The sequence below is a fragment of the Acinonyx jubatus genome, chromosome C2, assembly GCF_027475565.1.
Source record: "Acinonyx jubatus isolate Ajub_Pintada_27869175 chromosome C2, VMU_Ajub_asm_v1.0, whole genome shotgun sequence".
Classification (NCBI taxonomy): domain Eukaryota; kingdom Metazoa; phylum Chordata; class Mammalia; order Carnivora; family Felidae; genus Acinonyx; species Acinonyx jubatus.
Genome location: NC_069384.1, coordinates 108,546,787 through 108,569,323, shown reverse-complemented (window position 1 = coordinate 108,569,323; position 22,537 = coordinate 108,546,787). Strand labels below are relative to the sequence as shown.

At 41.9% G+C, this 22,537-nt stretch overlaps 1 protein-coding gene across 4 annotated transcripts in view; it reads left to right on the top strand.

The window, feature by feature from the left end:
- ARHGEF26 (Rho guanine nucleotide exchange factor 26) overlaps window positions 1-22,537 on the top strand; it is a 127,224-nt gene that overhangs the window by 77,643 nt on the left and 27,044 nt on the right. For all 4 annotated transcript variants that reach the window (XM_053221284.1, XM_053221283.1, XM_027061578.2 and 1 more), the window contains 2 exons: window positions 8,104-8,193; window positions 16,672-16,826. In XM_053221284.1, the coding sequence (XP_053077259.1) occupies window positions 8,104-8,193; window positions 16,672-16,826 (245 nt within the window). The remainder of the gene's footprint in view (window positions 1-8,103; window positions 8,194-16,671; window positions 16,827-22,537) is intronic.

The window sequence follows — 22,537 nt, the reverse complement described above, 5'->3', positions numbered from 1 at the left end:
CAACTATGGTGCCAGGCATGAAGCCAGCCCCTGAAAATATGGTGATGGGTACATAAGACAGTTGTGGTTAATGCCATTGTGGACTGTGCTATGTAAAGGGGAAGGAGGACATTAAATAAGAATTATAATAAAGGATGGTGAGTGGCATGGTAGGGAAGAACATAGTGATGTTCAAGCTGAAATCTAAAGCAAGCTTAGCTTGCTGGGAGCCAGGGCTTGGAGGGAAAGAGAATGTCTCAGGTGTGTGTAGAGACCCAACAGCGAGAAAGTATTTGGAGGATTTGGAAGAGCTGGAATGTTCTTTATGTGGCTATAGAGTCCAATCTAGGAAAGAATACCAAGAAGCCATGTTAGGGACGTGTGGACCTTCTCTTCAGATGATACAGAAGCTATAAATTCATGTGTTGTGAAGGTGACAATGGGGATGGGACCAGTTGTGAGGCTTTTGTAGTTGAGTAGGCTAGAGGTGACAGTGGCCTTTATGGATATGACTGTAAGATGCAGAGAAGCAATATATAATAGAATGTTGAGGAAGTAGCACGGAGATTGATTGGGTGAGTGTATTTGGGATCGGAAGTCAAGGAGTATGGTCTCTGGCTTGAGCAGCTACATGGATGTTCCTATTTACCTTTACAATAGAAACATAGGGAGAAGCTGCTGACTTCCATTTTGAATAGGTTATAACAGAGGTTCTTACAGAATATCCAAGTTGGCTTGAATAGTGGAGACCTGGATTTGGGAGGCGTGGGCATTGGATGGGTTCTGAAGTTGGGAGAGTGGATGACATTTCCTAGGAAGAATGTGTACAGTAAGAAGAATAGTGAGTCTGAGGCACAACCATGAGGAACTCCACCATTCGTCACAGAGGCCACTTAAAAACCAAACCGTACCAAAGAAGGAGGAAAACCGTAATGGCCTGGCAAACGGCAGATGATTTGGTGGAAGGAGGGTCAGCGCTGTCGAGTGCCCCTAGAGGATACAGTGCGTAATGAGTGAGGCATTCATGGGTTTATCATCAGGTGGGTTGTGTCCTCGCAGTGGCAGGTGGGGAGGCCGGATTGCAGTGTGTTAGGAATGAGTGGGAGGCATGGATTTGCAGCCGGCTGGCAAGCGTAGCAGGCTGTTGCAACACGGTGGCTGCCAGTGAGCTGTAGCTGAAAGAAAAGTGTGGGAAGTCTCTGTTTGTTTACAGATTAAAAAATCTGTGGGTACCTTTTAAATGCTAATAGGAATGTCTAGCTGAGAGAAAGCTGTAGAAGATGTAGGAGTCAGTGAGGATACTGTATGAGCTAGGCAGAGGGGGCAGAGATCATGATAGCATCAGAAGCTTCCTGAACCCTTGGAGCTACCTCATCACCTTAGAGTCTGGTACACTTTTGCACCACTTTACTGTGAGGTACACTTGACGGTTTCTTTTAATCAGGTTTAAGTTGACTGCCTTTTACATATCCTCATCCTTGAGGATGTACCTACAAAATTATGGGCTTTGTGAGCTAATTTATTTTTCTAACATCCATTTTTTTCTTTGTCTTTATCTTTCTCCTCTTTCTCCCTCTCTTTCTCCCTCCCCGCCTCCCTCCCCTCCCCCTCCCTGCCTCCCCCTTTCTTTCTCCACCTCCCCCTTTCTTTCTCCGCCTCCCCCTTTCTTTCTCTGCCTCCCTCTTTCTTTCTCCCTCTCCTTCTTTCTTTCTCCCTCTCCTTCTCCCTCCCCCTTCGCCCCCTGTTTATTTTTGAGAGACAGAGACAGAGCATGAGCAGGGGAAGGGCAGAGAGAGAGGGAGACAGAATGGGAAGCAGGCTTCAGGCTCTGAGCTGTCAACACAGAGCCCGATGCAGGGCTCAAACTCACGAACCTTGAGATCATGACCTGAGCTGAAGTTGGATGCTCAACCGACTGAGCCACCAACATCCATTTTTTTATTTAAAAGTAAGATTATCTGTGCCTTAGTCCATTCAGGCTGCAGTAACAAAATACCACAGACTGGATGGCTTTTAAACAACAGGCATTTGTTATTTCTAATAGTTCTGGAGGTTTGAAGAGTCCAAGATCAAGGTGCCAGCATGGTTGGGTGAGGGTCCTCTCTGGGGGCAGATTTCTCCTTGTAGCCTTACATGGTCAAAGGGACTATGGGGGCAGTAGGGCTTCTTTTTTAAGAACACTAATACCATTCATGAAGGCTCTACCCTCATGACTTTTTTTTTTTAATATTTTTTATTTAATTTTGAGAGAGAGAGAGAGCAAGCAAGAGAGGGACAGAGAGAGAGAGGGAAACAGAGGATCCAAAGCATGCTTTGAGCTGCCATTGCAGAGTCTAATGCTGGGCTCGAACTCACGAACCATGAGATTGTGACCTGAGTCGAAGTTGGGACACTGAACCGACTGAGCCACCCAGGCGCCCCCTCTACCCTCATGACATTTAAAGCACCTCCCAGAGGCCCCACTGCCCCATACCATCAACTTTGGGGGTCAGGGGTTCACCATATGAGCTTGGAGGGGTATAGAAATTTAAACGAGAGCAATCTGCCAACCACTTAAATTCATCTCTTGCCCTATCATTGGTCTGCACAACCCACTTTGGGAAACACCGAGTGAAGAAACTTAGCCTGACATGGGTTACCTAAGGTCCTCCTGCCCATGGGCCTCTCCTCTGGACCCCATATCCTGTGCTGCCTCCTTGGAGGCAGTAGGGGAGATGGTCTTTAGGTGGAGCTACTAGAGAAGTTCTAACTTGGATTTGAAGGACATTTTGTCAGATTTTATTTGGTTGTTACTGAGACGTTAAAAAAGAATTCACACAAAAGAGGAAAGAGGAAGGTAGTAGTAGTTGTTGAATTAGGAATGATATTTAGTGTCTCCAAGAATTTCACATCCCAGTCACAGTAAGCCACAACATTCCTTCAGGCATCTCTTGTTCACTGGATTTGACACTGGTACTTGTAGCAAAGGCTGGCAAAAATGTAAGGGATCAGTGAATTGCCTTAATCTGATACTATTAGCATACAAAAGGCACTCTGTGAAGAAATGCTGTCTTAGTGACTTGTTTTCTCTGCATTTCTTTTTCTCTCTTGAGCACAAGTTATGAGCATCAGCATTATTTCCCTAGTCTCCTGGTATTGTGTGGTAACTAAAATCACTAATATAGTCAGCTCAGGAATTAATCTTCTTTTGCATTTGTGTAGGTTACTGATGAGGAGTTACAGATTCTGGGAAAACAGTATCAGTATTCTCAACAAAAAGATTGTACACATAGAGCATTTTGCTCAAAATTAAAATGCAGGATGCCTGGGTGACTTACTTGGTTAAGCATCTGACTTCAGCTCAGGTCATGATCTCATGGTTTGTGAATTAGAGGCCCATGTCGATCTCTGTGCTGACAGCTCGGAGCCTGGAGCCTGCTTTGGATTCTGTTTACCTCTCTCTCTGCCCCTCCTCTGCTCACACACTCCCTCCCTCCTTCCCTCCCTCCCTCTCTCTTTCTCTCTCTCTCTCAAAAATAAACATTAACAAATTTCTTAAAATTTAAAATGCAGAATTTCACTTGTTTGCTTTATCTGAAAAAGAAAGAAATTGGGAGTTCCCAGTATTTATTTTAGAGAGTGTAATTTGGTATATCAAGGTCCAAGTTTTTAGAGCCAGACTCTGTGGAAGGCCCCTGGGCAAGTGTCTCTGGATAGTTACTCATTCTTAGAAAACATGAGTAATATCTTCTTTGGTAATTAAACTGCTAATGTAATTAAGTTTTTTTGTTTTTTTTTGTTTTTTTGTTTTTTTGGGTTTTTTTGTTTTTTGTTTTTTGTATAGTGTGAATAATGTCATTGAGATTCCTCATACATGTTGCTGGAATGAGAGTTACAGCTTACCGAATTTGGGGCCTTGGAAAATCTTACTGGCCTAGTTGAACAACTCAAAAGCAAGAAAGATGTTTCTCCTAAATAACAATTTGTTTACTTCTGACTTTCTGTTCACATGCTGGGGTGGAGCTAGGGGGAGGGCAATTTCCAGGGAATCTGAAGTTCAGCTGGTACACAATGATGTCTGGTGTTGAAGGAGTGGTGGTCGAGAGAGAGTTTCTTAGGCCCGTGAAGTCTTTGCTGCCGTTCTCTTCCATTTACTCTCCCATGGAAAAGATTAACTGCTTTCACTCTTACCTCACAAAAATGTTACCTCTGTTTGGAAATACTATTAAATTATAAGCTGTTCTCCTAGTGGCAAAATAGCCAAGTCTCTTCACTCTTCTCTGTAACTACTGCTTCAGCCATTTGCAGCAAGGTAGATGTATCCATCTGTTGACAGGGAAAGATCCCTAAGCTATATTGTTACGTGAGGAACATTAAGTTGCAGAACAGTACAAATGGTGTGATAACATCTAAATAATACAATGTGTTGATGCATATATGTATGTTATTGGTATGTAGAAACAGTTCCAGAATCATACACATCAAGCTTTGTGTGGAAGGGAGGGATTCATAAGTTTTCTGTTATGCCTTTTAGGTACTGCTCTGTAAGAATGCGTTTCAGGTTTACAGAGGTATATTTTTTAAATAAACTAGGATATTTAGAAAATTTAAGAGACCTAAAAATATATCAGTACTTTTATCGAAGGTGATGCCTGTTGTCATTCTATTATACATCCTCCCAGTTGGATGTTTGTTCTAATACCGGTGCATGGTATAAACGTACACTGAAAAATGCATTTGTGTGGTACCCGTTTGACTTACTGTTCTACAAAGTACTGCCTAGAACATTGTCTTGCATCAGTGATTGTGCTCATCTGATTATTTCTAAAGATAAATTTCTAGAACTGGGTTTACTAGAAAAAATGTAGGTATTTTTTAAAGGCCCCCAAGGGCCTTCATAAAAGGTTGTCCCCATGTTCATGGCCACCATGATATGTAAATGTTGGCCTTACTGCACACTTCTCAGCATCAGATATTCTTTTAATCTTTGTAAGTTTGAACGACTGAAAATATTTTATTTTAAATTTATATTTCCTTATTAGAGTGTTTGAGCTTTTTTTAAAAAAAATAAATTTGTCCTAAAGAAATTAGTGAGTTAAATTTAATAAAGCTTTAACAGCTGCTGAAGGAAGTCATGGCTTTAATATGCTGAGCTTGATTTTAATCAAAAACACCAGAGCACACATATCTGAATTAGTGCTCGTCCTTTTGAAATAGCCGTTAAAATGGGCTCTACTGATGAGACTGTTGGTTAAGACACTTTGGGAACCTTTTTGTTTTTAATATGCCTTCGAAAACATTGTTTTCTGACATGGTGGCTGACTCTTATCTTTTGCTGAGGGAGTCGATATTTGAAAGTTTAAGAAATAAGATGATAACCCAAACTTAATAATGCCATTTTCCCCTATTTTATTTTATTTTATTTTATTATTTATTTTTATAAAGTAGACTTTATAATTTTTTTTAATGTTTATTTTTTGAGAAAGAGAGTGTGAGCAGGGAAGGGGCAGAGAGAGAGAGGGAGACACAGAATCCAAAGCAGGCTCCAGGCTCCGAGCTGTCAGCACAGAGCCCGTAGTGGGGCTTGAACCCAAGAACTGTGAGATCATGACCTGAGCTGAAGTCGTACATACTCTCAACTGACAGAGCCACCCAGGCGCCCCACCCCTCTCATTTTAAAACAGGATTGCTATAAAGAAGCTGTTCCCTCCTCCCACCCACCTTATTTTTAAGTGATTTATAAACTGTCTCTGAAGGCAGCTTGTTCAGGCAGAAACATTTGCTGAATGTTCCTTGTATTTTTAGGTGCTGGGTTGTGGGCACTGGGTTTACAAATAATGGAGATTCACAATCTCTGCTTTTCATTCTTTTTGGAGAGGAAATGCCCCAGATAAGTCTTGAAAGACAGGTAGGGGGGTATAAATCTAGTAGATAAGGAGTTGGTTGGACAGAGCGGGATGAAGGGTATTCAGGCAGAGGGAAAGGGAAGCACATGCAAAAGTGCAAGGGCAGGATGGAACGTGGGGCTTGGTCCAGAAATTTTGCAGGGCTGAGGCCCAAGATAGGAATGGGAACAGGCTTGCAGTCAATAAGCAGTTGCCAGATCATGGTTTTACTAAGACCTAATTCTGAAAACCAAGGGGAGCTTTCTAAGGCTTTTAAGCCAAGGCATTTCATGATCAGATTTGAACTTAAAAAGATTGACAGCATTATCTGGAGGATGTGTAAGAGTAGGGTAGCAGCAAGGGATGGCAGAGAATTGGTAGGGAAGAGGGAGTTTGAGCCTGAGTTCCGGGTACAATACAAAGGGAGGGTCATGGACCGTGGAACAGCAGCATTAAGGAGGCTTTATGACTGCTTGGATATGGAGCACAAAGAAGAGGGCCGTGTCTGAGAGCTGTGAGGGCTAGGTTTTTCAGCTGCAGGGAGTGAGTGTTGGAGGTGATGTTCAGGTTTTGTTATTCTCATCCTGAGTTTGAGATGCCTGTGAGTCATCCAAGAAGAGATGTCTTCTAGGTGGAGGGAGAGCCTAGGGGACAGACCGAGTCTGGGAGTGTAGATTTGGGAACTGTGAACATACTCCACGAGAGAAATTATAATAATGTCTGGAGCCATGGATGCCTAGTTAGATTTCACTCTGACATGTCTTAATCCTTTCAGGATAGTGCAGTTTCAGATTCCTAGCCGTGATCAGGTATAGCCATCATTCCCTGCATCAGTGAACTCTTTAGGTTCAGACTTAAAGATAAGCTGTAACTGAAGATTGGGGTACCCTCCAAATCTAGAAATGCATTAGGCAATCATAAATTGTTTAAGCGTCCATCAGCAGGGGGTTGAATAAATACGTTGTGAAAAGCATATGATCACAGCATAAATTGCATCATATCACGTTCCTGCTGAAAGCCTGCTGGTAAGACTTTCTCTTTGCACTTGGAATACAATCCAGATGCCTTAAGACCTTGTGTGCTTTGACCCTGGCCTCTAGTTCCATCTTGTGCCATCTTCATGTGTCAGGATCTTATACTTTCTCGGGCACACCAGCACTTTGCCATCGTATACCCTTTGCTCATGCTGTTCACTCTGCCTAGACCAATGCTATGATGAGGTCTGGAAGGGTCTCAAGCACGGGAGTTTCTGTCTTCATGGAGTCTTCATACCCTCCCAGTATGTAGATGTGTTCTTGTTCACCAACCTGGAGCTCTCTGAACTTCATAGTCAATCACCAGCCCTCCCCCCTCCCCAGAAGTCTGGTGGGGGAGGGTGTGGTAGGGCTGAAAGTTACAACCCTCTCTGTAATCACTTGGTTGGCTCTGCTGGCAGCTGGCCCCTATCCTTAGGGCCTTTCTGAAAGCTACTTCATTAACATAAACTCAGATGTGGTTGAAAGGGGCTTCTTATGAATAAGAAGACACCCATTTCACCATCATCGCTCTGGAGCTTTTGGGAACTGGGAACAAAAGTAAATATTATAACTAAAAATGCCCCTATGGCTCTTGTAAATAGAAATTATAAGGACTGTAGGGACTGTGTGCTGGGAACTATGAACCAAGACCAAATAAATTTTATTATAAGTCACAGGCCCTTATCAGAGGACTTTGAATGCATTCAGTTTGTAGATAATTCAGTAGTTCTAATTACACTGAAGTTCCTATCCTTGAAGAAATCACTGACCAGTAGTTTCCACCGAAGGTTTCTCTCTTTTAGCATCCTGTGCTCTGGTCCTATGCTTTACAGGTAACAGTCTGCTTAAACTTTGCCTTTGAAGTTGGTAGTCTGCCCCAGCCATTTGGACTGCGCATCTTCCCTGGGGCTGCGTGAGGTTTCCCTGGTTTCCCTGGCAAAGGAGAGGAGAGGAGGGGCAGAGGAAAGGAGCTGAAGGGTCCGAGATCAGACTGTGGGAGAGCCCTCAGAGGGCTCCTCCCAGACTTTTCAGGAGTTTTTTTTCCCCCTCTGTCCTCACATCTTAATCCACCACCTCTAATGGGGTACAATGTCTTAACTGTGTAAAACTGTGAGTTCTTTAACTGTCAGAAATGAGTCTCTGGAGCTTCCAAAGTGCAAATTATTTCCTGTGAGAGATCTGCATTTGAAATTAAGGTTTCTCTCCTTGACCTCTTAACCCTCCTTATTATTCTGTGTTCCCAGTTGGTTCGACTGTGCAACGAAGGAGCTCGGAAGATGGAAAGGACTGAAATGATGTACACCATTAATTCCCAGTTGGAATTTAAAATTAAGGTATTCTCGTATTTCTTCATAAACAGATTTATTGCTGCTCTTGCCTATGTCTTATGTAAATAGAGAGAGGTAGTTGAGGGCAACAGAGTAGATAGGAATTTGCTTTTCAAAGAAGGGCCATAAATTGATTGGAGAGGGACTGGACTGACCGAGGGAGGTAGATGCAGACGGACCAGGCAGCTCTCTTGCTTATGGTCACCAGATAAAATTGCCTTTCTCCAGGCCACAGGTTACATGTTATCTAACTAGCACATTCCCTCCCACTTCCCTCCCCCCAGGAAGATGCCAAATTTAGGGAAAAAGGTAGTTAAGAAAAATAGAATTTTGGAATGGAAAGGTGATTTCTTTAGTATTCTCAAAGTGTCCTGCAAAACAGTGGTATCCCGTGAATTGGATCACGTGTTCTTCTAAATCAGATAAGGGCACTCTTCTTCCAGTTTGCCAAACAAAGGTTGTTAGTGGAAAGTTCTTTTCAAATTTGTTTTTCTTCCATAGTTCTTTTTTGAATATGTGCTCCCTATTACTGCTTGTCTGACACCACTTAGGAGTGGATGACAGGATGAGTGAAAAAGAAAATGACCATTAATGGCAAATAGAGGTCCCAGTCCTTTGTTGGCTCACAACTGAGTTCTTAGTGGATGTGAATGCTCACGATTGTGATTCTGTTTTATTTTGTAACTTGTAAACTTAATGAAGCAACTTAAAATGACTGGTCATATTTTTTCATAGTAAAAGTGCTCCTAAATTGTGCAGTAGAAATACAGTGATCATCATTTCATAGCCTTATGCAGAGAGCAGATTCTCTGCTATTATAGAGACACTGGTACAGTGTAACTGTATGCTTTTATTTGTATAAAAAAGGAAAATAAAGCCCGGAGAATACTTCATTGTTAACAGGGTCACTGGACTAATGGTGGTAGGATCAGGACTAGGGTCCATATATCCTGACTTGCAGATCAGTGTAAACTCTTTCACTAGAACATCGTGACTATAGCTATTTAGATGTTGGAACATGACCCATAATTCTTAGAGCAGAAGGTGATAGGTACTTGCTAAAAACTCTCTCTCTCTCTCACACACACACACACACACACACACACACACACACACACACTCAGTTATAATATCTTCTACAGAAATTTACGGTAATTTCAAAACCCATCTTTCCCCCATCCCTCAAAACCGAACTTTTTTTTCTCTGTAATTTGTTTTAAGTATTTTAGAAAATATGTCTAGACATCAAAAGTTTTATCTCTTCTTTTTTTAAAGTTTATGTATTTTGAGAGAGACCGAGCAAGTGGGGGAGTGACAGAGAGAGGTGGGGGATGGGGGTAGAAAGAATCACTTGCAGACTCCACACTGGAGCCCTGTGTGGGGCTCGAACTCACAAACCCTGAGAACATGACCTGAGCAGAAACCAAGAGCTGAACGCTTAACTGACTGAGCCACCCAGGTGCTACCTCCCCACCACCCCCTGCTCTGCCCATTTTTTTACAGATTATAAATCCCTAACCAGTTTGATTTTTAAAGATGATAAATTCTTTACCTAACAATTTTTTTTTTCTTCACTGAAAATCACTTGGCTTAAAATATCTTTCCTTATTAAAAAACATTTTTTTAAAAATTTATTTATTTTTGAGAGAGAGAGAGAGCATGCGAGAGAGTGCACGAGTAGGGGAGGGGCAGAGAGATGGAGACACAGAATCCAAAGCAGGCTCCAGGCTTGCTGTTAGCACAGAGCCTGATGTGGGACTCGAACCCATGAACCGAGAGATCATGACCTGAGCTGAAGTCAGACGCTTAACTGACTGAGCCATCCAGGTGCCCCAATTGGCTTAAGATATCTTTAAGGTCTATTTCTCTAGAACCCAAAATTAATTTGTTATTGAAAAATGCTTACCCTAAGGGTCCTTAAAAATACATGATTAACATCTATGTTCATGAATTAAGTTCATGAATTTTGGGTTGTTTTCTTTTGATTCAATGCTTAAAATTATTTGCGAGCCTAAAGGAAGATAATCTATGTGTTGATTTTATAATGAGGTGCTTAATTCAGGTCACTTAGAAATACTCTTAAAATCTTAGGATCTTATTTCTGTAACACTTTATGGACAACAATGGACATTTTTATTCCGTTCATTTTATATTTTTTATGAAAAAATTTTTTTTAATGTTTGTTTATTTTTGAGAGAGAGTAAGGAGCAAAGAGAGAGGGAGACACAGAATCCGAAGCAGGCTCCAGGCTCTGAGCTGTCAGCACAGAGCCTGATACAGGGCTCAAACCCACAAACCACAAAATCATGACCTGAGCTGAAGTTGGCCGCTTTAACCAATAGCCACCCAGGCGCCCCTCAGTTCATTTTAAAGATGCGAAGATAGATATTGGAAGTTCAGTGATTTGTCCAAGCACATACATTGTTTCATCAGATTTTGTGAGCACTTTGTGGAAGGCAGCATGAAAACCAAAACATGATCCCTGCCCTCAAGGATCTAACAGTCTAATAGGAGACTGCAGAATTACAGAGGAGTCAGCAAAGTCTACAGCTGTCACAGTAGATGAAGACAGTTGAGGGCACCCGGCTTTTTTTTTTTTAACTATTATTTATTTTTATTGTTAGAAGTTAGTGATTCATCACTTACATACAACACCCAGTACTCATTGCAATAAGTGCCCTCCTTAATGTGCATCACCCATTTAGCCTGTCCCTCTGCCTGCCTCCTGTGCAGTAACTCTCAGTTTGTTCTCTATAGTTAAGAGTCTGTTTTTACTGTTTGACCCTCCCCATCTCTTTCTCTCTCTTTCTCTCACTTTTTTTTTTTTTTTTTTTTTTTTTGTGAGAACACTCTCATGGGAAGGGGGTGGTCATCCCTACCTGTGAGGAATAGAGGGAGCACAACCTTGTAGCAGTCAGGTGAGGCTTCATCCCAGAGTTATGTTTGAGCTGAATCTTGAAAGGCGAGTTAGGAAGAGGCTTCTGGAAGTTGAAAGCAGGAGCAAATGCACAGGGCATGGCTTCAGCTGCTGTAGTCCAGCAACTGTATGTGTCCAGTGTGGGTAGGCATGAGGTGCAGGGGGAGTAAGGCAGAACCAGAGCAGTAAAAAGCAGCTCATGTGGCGCCTTGTGTGCCAACAGGAGCAGCTGAGCAAGGTCATTTGGGAGCCAGTGAAAAGTTCTAGGCAGGGAAGTGACACTTTAGCGACATGGGGAAGTCCTTTTGAACTTATTCCAAATCCAGAAGTCATTGTTTTTTAATGTTTCTTTTTTTTGTTTTTGAGGGGGGGAGGGGCAGAGAGACAGAGGGAGACAGAGAATCCCAAGCAGGCTCCACACTGTCAGCACAGAGTCTGATGCAAGGCTCTAACTTGCAAACTGTGACCTGAGCCAAAATCAAGAGTCGGACACTTAACTGGCTCAGCCACCCCGGTGCCCCCCAAATCCAGAAGTTATTAAAAAAAATTGATGAGTTCATTTATATGAAAAAATGTAAAGATTTCTCTATAGAGGGCAAAAATAAAAGACATAAAAAAGTGAAAAGAGAAATAGCAAACTGGAAAGATATTTGCAGCTCACATATTAGATAGTAGGTTAATATTTTCAACATATAAACTCAAAGTGATAAGAAAAAGATAAGGAAGACAGGGCATCTGGGTGGCTTAGTCCATTAAGCATCCAACTTCAACTCAGGTCATGATCTCACGGTTCATGGGTTCAAGCCCTGCGTCAGGCTCTGTGCTGACAGCTCAGAGCCTGGAGCCTGCTTCAGATTCTGTGTCTCCCTCTCTGCCGCTTCCCTGCTCGCTCTCTCTCTCTCTCTCTCTCTCTCTCTCTCTCTCTCTCAAAAATAAATAAACATTAAAAAGAAAAAGATAAGGATGAAAACGCATTAGAAAATTCCAAATTAGAATTTGGACAGCTGTATGAGCTTGGACATTGCTTTATGTCTCAGTTTTCTGAACCTTACAATGGGACTGATAATGGTACTTGCCCTTGGAGTTCTTGTGAGGATAAAATTAATTTACTAGATGTAAAGGACTTGGAACAGATGTGTTTCATAGGAGGCAAGCAGTAAATATCATTCAGATTCATGGTTGGAATAGTTTCATAGGCCTGGTGGGCATGTTACAGTGCTGGAGAGTGAATAGGATGTGAGACTGTTTAGACAGATTTGGCTTTTCATCTAACAACCTTGGTGGGAGGAAGGGAAATGAGGGTTATAGGGGAAAAAGTCGGTCACCAAACTGAGATCAGAGACCAGTTTGTGCCTCAAATCCAGTGTTTTTTCCACTAGACCACAGCTTTCTCTAGAAGTTGCCTCCACAGAGTTGAGGAGGATTACTTTTTGGCTTGTCATGGGAAGTTTGGCCTTATAAATAAATACATGGGGAAGTAGAGGATTGTCGCGCTACACCATAAGCTGTAAGTTAAGAGTAATTGAGTGGGGTGGTGTTGTATTGGTGGGTGGATGGGTTTGCTGGTCATTGTTCGGGGGCCTTGCTAATAAGTAGAAGTCTAGGATATAGCAGACAAAATGCAGAACCCTAAGGTGTTAAAAAGATCACAAGAGACTCTTAAATATAGAGAACAAACTAAGGGTTTCTGGAGGGGAGGTGGATGGGGCAATGGGCTAAATGGGTGAGGGGCATTAAGGAAGGCACTTGTTGGGATGAGCACTGGAGGTTATATGTACGTGATGAATCACTAAATTCTACTCCTGAAACCAATACTACGCTATATGTTGACTAACTTGGTTTTAAATAAAATTTAAAAATGTATATATATTATTAAAAAAAAGTCTTTGTGCTATGAAAGACGGTTTGCGGTTTTTCAAAAAGTTAAACATAGGGTTACTATATGACCTAGCAATTCCATTCCTAGGTATATACTCAAAATAATTGAAGACATTTGCTCAAACGAAAACTTGTACACGAATGTTCATGGCAGCATTATTCCTAATAGCCAAAAAAGGGGAAACAACCCAAATGTCTATCAACAAAATAGGTGAATCGATAAATAAAATGTATATTCATACAATTAAATAGTGTGTAACCATAAAGTACTGAAGTCTGATACATGCTACCACATGGATGAACCTCAGACTTGAAAGTCTTGTGCTATATAATTCTGTTGATGTGAAGTATTCAGAACAGGCCAAGGTATAGCGTTAGAAGGTAGATTAATGACTGCCAGGGCATGAGCCGAGGATGGGAAGGCAGAATGGAGAGTGACTACTTATTGCATGTGGGGTTTCATTTTTTTAAATCTTTGTTTATTTTTGAGAGAGAGAGAGAGAGAGAGAGCGCGCGCGCAAGCAGGGGAAAGGCAGAGAGAGAGGGAGACACAAAATGTGAAGTAGGCTCCAGGCTCTGAGCTGTCAGCACAGAGCCTGACACAGGACTTGAACTCACAGGTGAGATTATGACCTGAACTGAAGTCTGATGCTCAACCGACTGAGCCACCCAGGTGCCCTGGGGTTTCTTTTTAGGGTAATGAAAGTGTCCTGGAATTAGGTAGTGATGATCATTGCACTGCATTGTGAATGTACTAAAAATCACTGAATTATATATACACTTTAAGATGGTTAAATGATGAATTTTATCTCAACTAAAAAACAATTTAGTCTTCAGTGGTTCTTCTTTGTCTTACTGGCCCATAAAATCAGTTAAATTTTATGCTGAGACTAGTTTTCTAGGAAAAAAAGAATGGAAACTCTTTTCTCCATAGGAATTATTTCAGTACTTTTAAGGATATATTTTTATTCATGGATTTCTTTTCCAATGTTGGTTCTAGTCAGAGTTTCTTAACTAGAGGAATTCATTTATTCTGACTTGGGATTGTTTGGATTCTTTTCTTTGGATCATTTCAATAGTTTCTTCCTTTAAAAAAAAAACAACACAAAACTGTCTGAGGGGCACCTGGGTGGCTCAGTCTGTTAAGCATCTGACTTAGGCTCAGGTCATGATCTCGCGGTTCATGAGTTCATGCCCCACCTCGGGCTCTGTACTGACAGCTCAGAGTCTGAGGCCTGCTTTGGATTCCATGTCTCCCTCTCTCTGCCCCTCCCCTGCTCACATTCTCTGTCTCTCTGTCTCTCTCTCAAAAATAAATAAACATTAAAAAAATTTAAAAATATGACTTTAATCTTCTAACAATAAATTTTGAAACAAAAAACATTTATAACATTAGATTTTTATTTTCCAAAAAAGCATTGACCTCTTGAAAGCCACTGTGGATTTTAGATCTTTATTAGAAATTTATTTTTGCCTAGTGGAATATGAGGAATCCATAAAAATCTATTTTAAAAACAATGCAGTTTAAAAAAACTTTCTTCTCCCATCTCCTACACCAAGAACAGTTGTAGGGTGGCATGTATACTGGAATTTAACCACAACACTGTCCTTGGTTTATCCTGTAGAGTTACACGAAATACAATGATAGCCCTGGGCTCCCAGTAATTGCAGCCCTTCCCAGGACCAAACCCGACATGCGATCCCTTGTGGTGACCTCTTGGGTGTGCTGGTGGGGTCCTCCGGAGTTATCTAAGCATCTCTCTGTCTATCTTTGGTCTTTAAAGTCTCAGCCATCTCAGTCGGATAATCGTTTGATTTGAAATTTGGGGGCTGGAAACTCCATGAGTTTCCCTTAATAGCCAGCTTTGAAAGTTTGAGGTCAGCCATAATCTTTCATCTTCCTTTTAAACCTTCAGGAAAATAGTATGTAACTGATGAGCAACCTCCTTATAAAAGTCCCTTTCTAAAAGTAAAAAAAAAAAAAAAAAAATGAAATCCTTTCTTAGCTCTTATTTCCTCTCTAGTATCTTCCTCTAGCTATTTTTATTCACTGTTCTCTGAAAAGGATGACATTTGGTTGGACCATACTACTATACTACAGTTATGTTTTGTGTGTCCAAGAACTCTTGCTTATTCTATGGATACAGTTTTTTTTTTTTTTTTTAATCAGATTTTTGGCAGTAAGCATTTATGGTAACTTTAAAAAGAAAAAAAAAAGCACCCAAGGATAAGGATTGTTCTTTGGCTTTGAGTTTTCCAGTTGGAAACCAGGTGCTGGGTAAAGAAAAAGCAGTATGTAATTCCTTGGATAGAGCCTTTTCTATGAGATTAAGATGGATTATTTTGGAAAAGCATTGTTGTCACAGTCAGAAAGTGGCATGATGCCTTCAGAGATGAATTTCCATGAGGAAAACTGCTATAAACTTAAGAACCGGTGTTCTCCAAAATATGGCTTAGTAGGTAATCAGTAGACAAAACATAGTTTGTGGGGAGTTTTTCTTTCTGAATAAAGTCTTTTTACAAAAATTCTTTTAATGTTTATTTTTAAGAGAAAGACCAAGTACGAGTGGGGGAGGGGCAGAGAGAGAGGGAGACACAGAATCCAAAGAGGCTCCAGGCTGAGCTGTCAGCCCAGAACCTGATGTGGGGCTTGAAATCACAGACCGCGAGATCATGACCTGAGCCAAAGTCAGACGCCTAACCAACTGAGCCACCCAGGCACCCCTTGAACAAAGTCTTTGTATTTATTTTTTTTATTTACAACAATTTGTTGTTAATTTTTATTTTTGAGAGAGAGAGAGAGAGAGAGAATATAAGTGGGGGAACGGTAGAGAGAGAGAGGGAGACACAGTACCCAAAGCAGGCTCTAGGCTCTGAGCTGTCAGCACAGAGCCTGACTTGAGGTTCAAACTCACAGACCATCATGACCTGAGCTGAAGTCAGATGCCTAACCGACTGAGCCACCCGGGCACCCCTTGAATAAAGTCTTTTTATTTGTCATTATTTTTTTATTTAAAACAATTTTTTTAATTTTTATTTATTTTGGAGAGAGAGAGAGAGAGAGAGAGAGAACATGAGCAGGGGAAGGGTAGAGAGAGGGAGACAGAGAATCCGAAGCAGGCTCTGCGATGTGGGGCTTGAACCCATAAACTGCGAAATCCCGACCAGAGTCGAAGCTGGATGCTCAACCAGCCGAGCCACCCAGGCACCCCTGAATAAAGTCTTTTTAGTTCATAGAATGAATGCAGATCTTTTTCGTTTGTTAACTACAATAATCGTATATTCAGATTCTGATTTGTGGTGTTTAAAGTAACTACAGTTGATACTGATGGATTTCATTTTGCAGCTTTTCAGTTTTAAGGGACTCCTTGTCAGTCTTCCTTTTCAGGTGAGAGTTAATGGAAGGGTAATAATATTTGGCTGACTCAATAAAATTTTCTCATTGAGTTTTAGTTATCCTATAGGCAAGTTAATAGATTTTTCATATTGTAAAATAATTGTTCTCTTTTTATTTACTCTTGAAGAATGTACTGTACTTCTTTAATTATATTTCACTATTATATACTTACAAGTAATGATGTATCCCATGATAGGTATCATTTGTTTCGATGTGAGTTTTTATTTTCCCTTCCACAGTCTTAAAAGGACTTTAATTTGGCTTCATACACTGAGTTTTTCTCGTTCTGCAGCCTTTTCCTCTAGTCTCCTCTTCCCGGTGGTTGGTGAAAAGAGGTGAATTGACAGCCTACGTGGAAGACACGGTGCTTTTCTCAAGAAGGACATCTAAACAGCAAGTCTACTTCTTCCTCTTTAACGACGTACTCATTATCACCAAGAAGAAGAGGTAAACCCTTTTGTGAGGTTGCTGGCTGTACATCCAGCGTTAAGGCTCTGTAATTCAAATGCCTTTCAGGGGTGATTATCTTTTAAAAGCTTGTGAGGTTAGGCATAATTTCTACATGTGGAACCATGAAGGAAACCATGTTTCATTGTCTTCAAATTATATCCACAGTTAAGAATCAAATCATTGTCAACATCATCATCCCAGCCAACCTCTGTTGAGCTTTTATAGTGTGCAAGCCACTGTTCTGAGCATTTGACACATTTGTGTCGCTGGATTCTCACCAAGTCCCTGGGGAGGTAGCACTCTTATTATTCCCCATCAGCTTTTTTCAAACTTCGTCTGCCATAAAACTGTTGTATAAAACAAACAGATCAAAGTAGCTCCAGTTCAGAACAAGCTGGGATGCAACTCTAGTGTTTGTAACTTAATTTAAAATCCACTGCTCTTAACGTTTGCTGGTCTAGAAAGTCTCCCTGTGACTGGGAAAATGACAACAATACACCAGTACTTCCTTCTGAAGGGACTAAAGTAAATCATTTGACAGAATGTTCCTTCTTACTTTGGACTTTTGGTTGTATATTCATGTTCCGTTGTAGGAAGACATCCGGGAGGAATACTGTACAAACTTTTTTTTTTTTTACACTATTTGTTCTAACTATCCCTACTCAAAACACACACACACACACACACACACACACACACACTCTCTCTCTCTCTCTCTCTCTCTCTCTCTCTCTCTCTCTCTCTCTCCCCTCGGCTCTGCCTTTAGCGAACATTCTTCATAAGTGTATTCAATGTATATAGGATTGTAAAGTATTTTTCTACTGGTCCTTCATAAATATTCTTTATTTTCTAGAATATGAACTTAGGGGAGAAACATACATCCGTGGTGTGTTTCCACATAGGAAGACCAGGATGGTGGGCTGAATTACTGCCATATAATAGGAGTATGGGCAGTACATGGGGTCCAGTTTAGACAAGATGAAGAAGAGAATCATGGTAGCAGACTTGTATGGATACATAAAATAAATGTACAGATGTATCATGAGATAGTTAAATTCTCCGTCTGAGTTGCTGACAGTTTAGCTTGAAAATTCAAACTAAATCAAAACAGAGTTTGAGCTTTCCTTTTTGCTCCTTTTAATCAGACTGCATTATGGCTTATTTCACTTGCTTGGCTGTCTAGCTGAGCTGAAGACTATGAAAAGCCATCATATGACTATGATAATACATAAAGATGCCGATCAGTGGTTTTCATACTTAGGAAAATAGTGTTTCCGTAACTTCAAGAAGAAATGATTTCTCGTACCTGCGGAAGTGTAAATAGTTCTAATAGCTGAGTAGGTTTTTATAAATAAAAATTGGAGAGGGATTATAATTTCTTTTTTGTGTTTTGTTGGTATCCTCTGAGATAGCATGTTTCTTCAGGCTTTCTTTGAGATGTGTTGTCTTTAGGGCAAGTAGTTCTGTGGGACTCTTCAAATGCCATTGCCCTGGACTTTTAACATCTTCCAGCTGTTGAAATATTTGTTCTGTCTCAATGGACCAAAAGCTTTAGCTAAACTTCTTATTTTAATGATAAAATATACATTGACAGCACGAAGCCAATTTTAAATATAAATGTACCTTTGATAATGATGTCTTCAGTGACTTGATGAAAACATTAAGGGTATTTAAACTAGTAGAATACAACTTTTACTCTCGAACTTGACTAGAACTACCCAATAAAGGCAGACATTTGACCTTCAGAATTAAGGTATATACCGTTCTACTTAGCAGTGTGCTTTGTCCTCCACAGCAGATTCTGCCATTACTGCATAAGGAACCTTGCTTTCCTAGCTCTCTCACGTTTATTTGCTCGGGTATGTTCAAACTTGTCTTATTAGTAAATGAAACAACAAAATCTACAGCGCCAGGGAAGAGGCCAGCCTTGGTACCTAACTTTGCCTTTACCCAAACTGGGATTTCTTTTGCCCCTACCAGTTAGCTCATCATATTTCTAAGGTGCTCTTGACAAGGAGAATAGCATTGGAGGCTCAAGTTGTTTATGACCCGAATACCTGGTGAGGGTGACAAGCAGACCACAGAGACTTGATAAAGAGGCTTGGTTAAAAATGTACAGTATGTGCAGCCGTATTTACACTGTTGCTTCAATGAAGCAAGTGCAAATGCTTTGCATGCCAGAGGCAGCAGCGAAGGAGATACAGCAGCTCTGAAGAAGGCAATAATTTCGGCTTGGCTACAAGGTTCAAATAAAGGATACTTACGTGTGCCAGCCCCATAGGACCCATGCAGCCACCCACTGCCTAATTGTAATGCCAGGGTTCAGCCAAGGGGCTTAGCTGCTGGGTCTCCAGTGGGTTTCAGCTTCAGGGAGGCTCCTGGCCACCGGGGGAGGGCAGTTACTCTTCCTCCTCTGACCTAGTCTGGCAGATGGTTTATGCTGAGCTCGTTCCACAGACTGCCTCGTGTGTGGCCTCCTCCGCTTCACGGTGCGTGTATTAGTGCTGGCGCTTGCAGAGCGCTTAGCGACCGTGGGGCTGTCTTCTAGGTCAGGGATTTTCACCTTTTCTAGCATATCAGAGGAGGTTTATGGGGCACCTGGGTGGCTTAGTGGGTTAAACGTCCGACTCTAGATTTCGGCTCAGGTCATGATCTCGAGGTTCATGGGTTTGAGTCCCGCATCCAGCTCTGCGCTGATAGCACGGAACCTGCTTGGGATTCTCTGTCTCCCTCTCTCTCTGCTCCTCCCATGCTTGTGCTTTGTCTCCTTCAAAAAATAAATAAACGTTGGGGTGCCTGGGTGGCTCAGTCGGTTAAGCGTCCGACTTCGGCTCAGGTCATGATCTTGCGGTCCGTGAGTTCAAGCCCCGCGTCACACTCTGTGCTGACTGCTCAGAGCCTGGAGCCTGTTTCAGATTCTGTGTCTCCCTCTCTCTGACCCTCCCCTGTTCATGCTCTGTCTCTCTCTGTCTCAAAAATAAATAAACGTTAAAAAAATTAAAAAAAAAATAAACGTTTAAAAACAAATAAAATATCAGAGGAAGTTTAAAGTCTCCATTAGCCCTGGGATGTTTGCAGATCACTGTATTCATAGACTGTCCTACCAGATTTCTGCAGGATACGTGACCAGATAGACTCTTCTGGATGAGAAAGTGAATTCTTCGGTGGTTGAAGCTTTGACTGCGGGGTATGTGGGTACTTCTAGAGCAGAGTTCTCAAGTCGGCACTGTTGAGGCCACACAGTTCTTTGTCACAAGGGCTGCCCTGTGCTTTCTAGGTTGTTTTAGCAGCATCCCTGGCCTCTCCTCGCTAGCAGCACCTCCTTCTCAGTGGTGACAACCAAAAAGGTCTCCAGACATCGTCGTGTGTCCCTGGGGCGCCAAATTGCCCCCAGCGGGGAACCACTGTACCACAGTCACAGCAGACTGTGAACCAGCACTGCCTTCAGAGTACTGAAGGTGTGCAAACCTATCAGACCTGACACAGCCGTGACAGGAATATTGTAAGAAAGGAATAGATTGCCAGGTTAATGAATAATAACTCATTTGTGCCTCATAACTTATTTATGATGATCGATTATAGTGTGTAGGCTAGACTATACCCATGAACAACCTTAGAGACCAAGTAACTATAGTCTGGTCTCCAGAAATGTAAAAACTGAACCTAAGACCTAAACACTTCACATTCTTCAAAGTCTTATTTTTTTTAATGTTTATTTTTTGAGAGAGAGAGACAGAGTGTGAATAGAGGAGGCGCAGAGAGAGAGGGAGACACAGAATCGGAAGCAGGCTCCAGGCTCTGAACTGTCAGCACGGAGCCTGATGCGGGGCTCGAATCTACAGACTGCGAGATCATGACGTGAGCCAAAGTCAGACGCTCAATTGTCTGAGCCACCCAGGCTCCCCAGCCAAAGCCTTATTTTGTAAGGTAGTTAACCACCTTATTCTCGTTCAGTGCCTTATATCTGGCTTCAGTCTCCCCTCCCAATTTCTTCTGAGACAAAATGCAGATCCCCCTGTGTTCATTTTCATCGGCTGCGGTAGCAAAGAGTGACAAACAGGATGGCTCAAGACCATGGGAATGGATCGTGTCACAATTCTGGAGGCAGAGGTTCGAAATAAAAATGCTCGCAGGGCCATGTTCCCTCTGAAGTCTTTGCAGAGAATCCTGCCACACCTCTTGCAGCTTCTGGTGGCCCCTGGGCTTCCTTGGCTTACAGTAGCGCAACTTGAGTCTCTGCCTCTGTCTTCACATGGCCTTCTCTCTGTGTCCCAGTGTATCTCAAAATCCCTCTGTCCTTATAAGGACGCCAGTTACTGGATTTAGGGCCTACTCTGCTCCAGGATGATCTCACCCTAACTTGATTACATCTGCAAAGACCTTACTTCTAAATAAGGTCCCATGTACAGGTCTCAGGGGCTAGACTTTTCGAGGACACAGTTCAGCTCTCTACATTGCCCAGACCATCACCACTGTTGAATTATGATTATAATCAGATAAAAAAAATAAATGTGCTATAAGCCAGTTCTAGAACACACCCTTTTTTTTTTTTTTTTTTAACATCGATTGATGATGCCATTTCTCATAATTTTGGAATGTCCTCATGGTCACGTGACTTTTGAGCACCTGTATTTTGAGGGCTCCTAGGTCACCTTCATCCATTTTCTTTCTCACACCTGTTCCTTGTCCAAAGTCTCCCCTTCATTTGTTCAAGCCACCTCCATGCATCCAGGTGCTCCTCAATAAACCCAAGAGATTACTTTGGTTCCTTGTCCACAGGTGCTCCCCTGCCCAGCCAATACCGACCTCGTAAGCCGCCCGTGAAATTGCTTTTCTCCTCTCACAGGGCTACTGCCCTTGTGGGGCCACCTTGAATTCACCTGTGACACACACCCGACTGGAGTCCTGCCACCGTCCTCCGTCCACTTTACATTCCACAGCCAGAGTCTGCTTCTTATCTTCTTATTTTAGTTTTTTAGAGTGTGCTTTTTGAAAGGCACATCTACTCAGTTCATCCTTGTAGATGGCCCTTCTGTGGCCTTACCTTGCACTAGCCTCACTGAACCCCTTTTTAGCCACCAGGACCTGGCACATGTTTCTTTGCCTGGATTCTCTCCCTCCCCACTGATCCACTCCACCCAAGCCTTTTCTAGGCAAAGCCCTTTTTATTCTTTAGGTTTTCAGTTAATTGTCACACCCCCTGGGTGCTATGATCCAGTCCGCTGGAGTGGGTTCAGTTCTGTTGCTTTATGGTCCCATAAAACCCTGTACTTTCTCTGTGGTAACATTTGTGTTACTGGGTGTTCATATCTGTCTTGTTGACCGTTGTATCCTCAGTGCATAGCCCAGCACCTGGCCCATAATGATCATTTATAAATATCTGTTAAATTGGAACCGATTGTGTAAATATAAATAGTTTGAGTGAATGCATTACTCAATGGGCAGACCCCTGCATTCCATCCCCAAGCTAAAATTACTTTGAATTCTCCCTTATTTTTAAAAGATGATTTTTTTTTGTATTCTCCATTACAGATTCCTATTTATTTATTTGTTTGTTTGTTTATTTGATTTTAGAAAGGGGGTGGTACCTCGGTGGCTCAGTCAGTTAAGCGTCTGACTTCGGCTCAGCTTATGATCTCACAGTCTGTGAGTTCAAGCCCCATGTTTGGCTCTGTGCTGACAGCTCAGACTCTGGAGCCTGCTTTGGA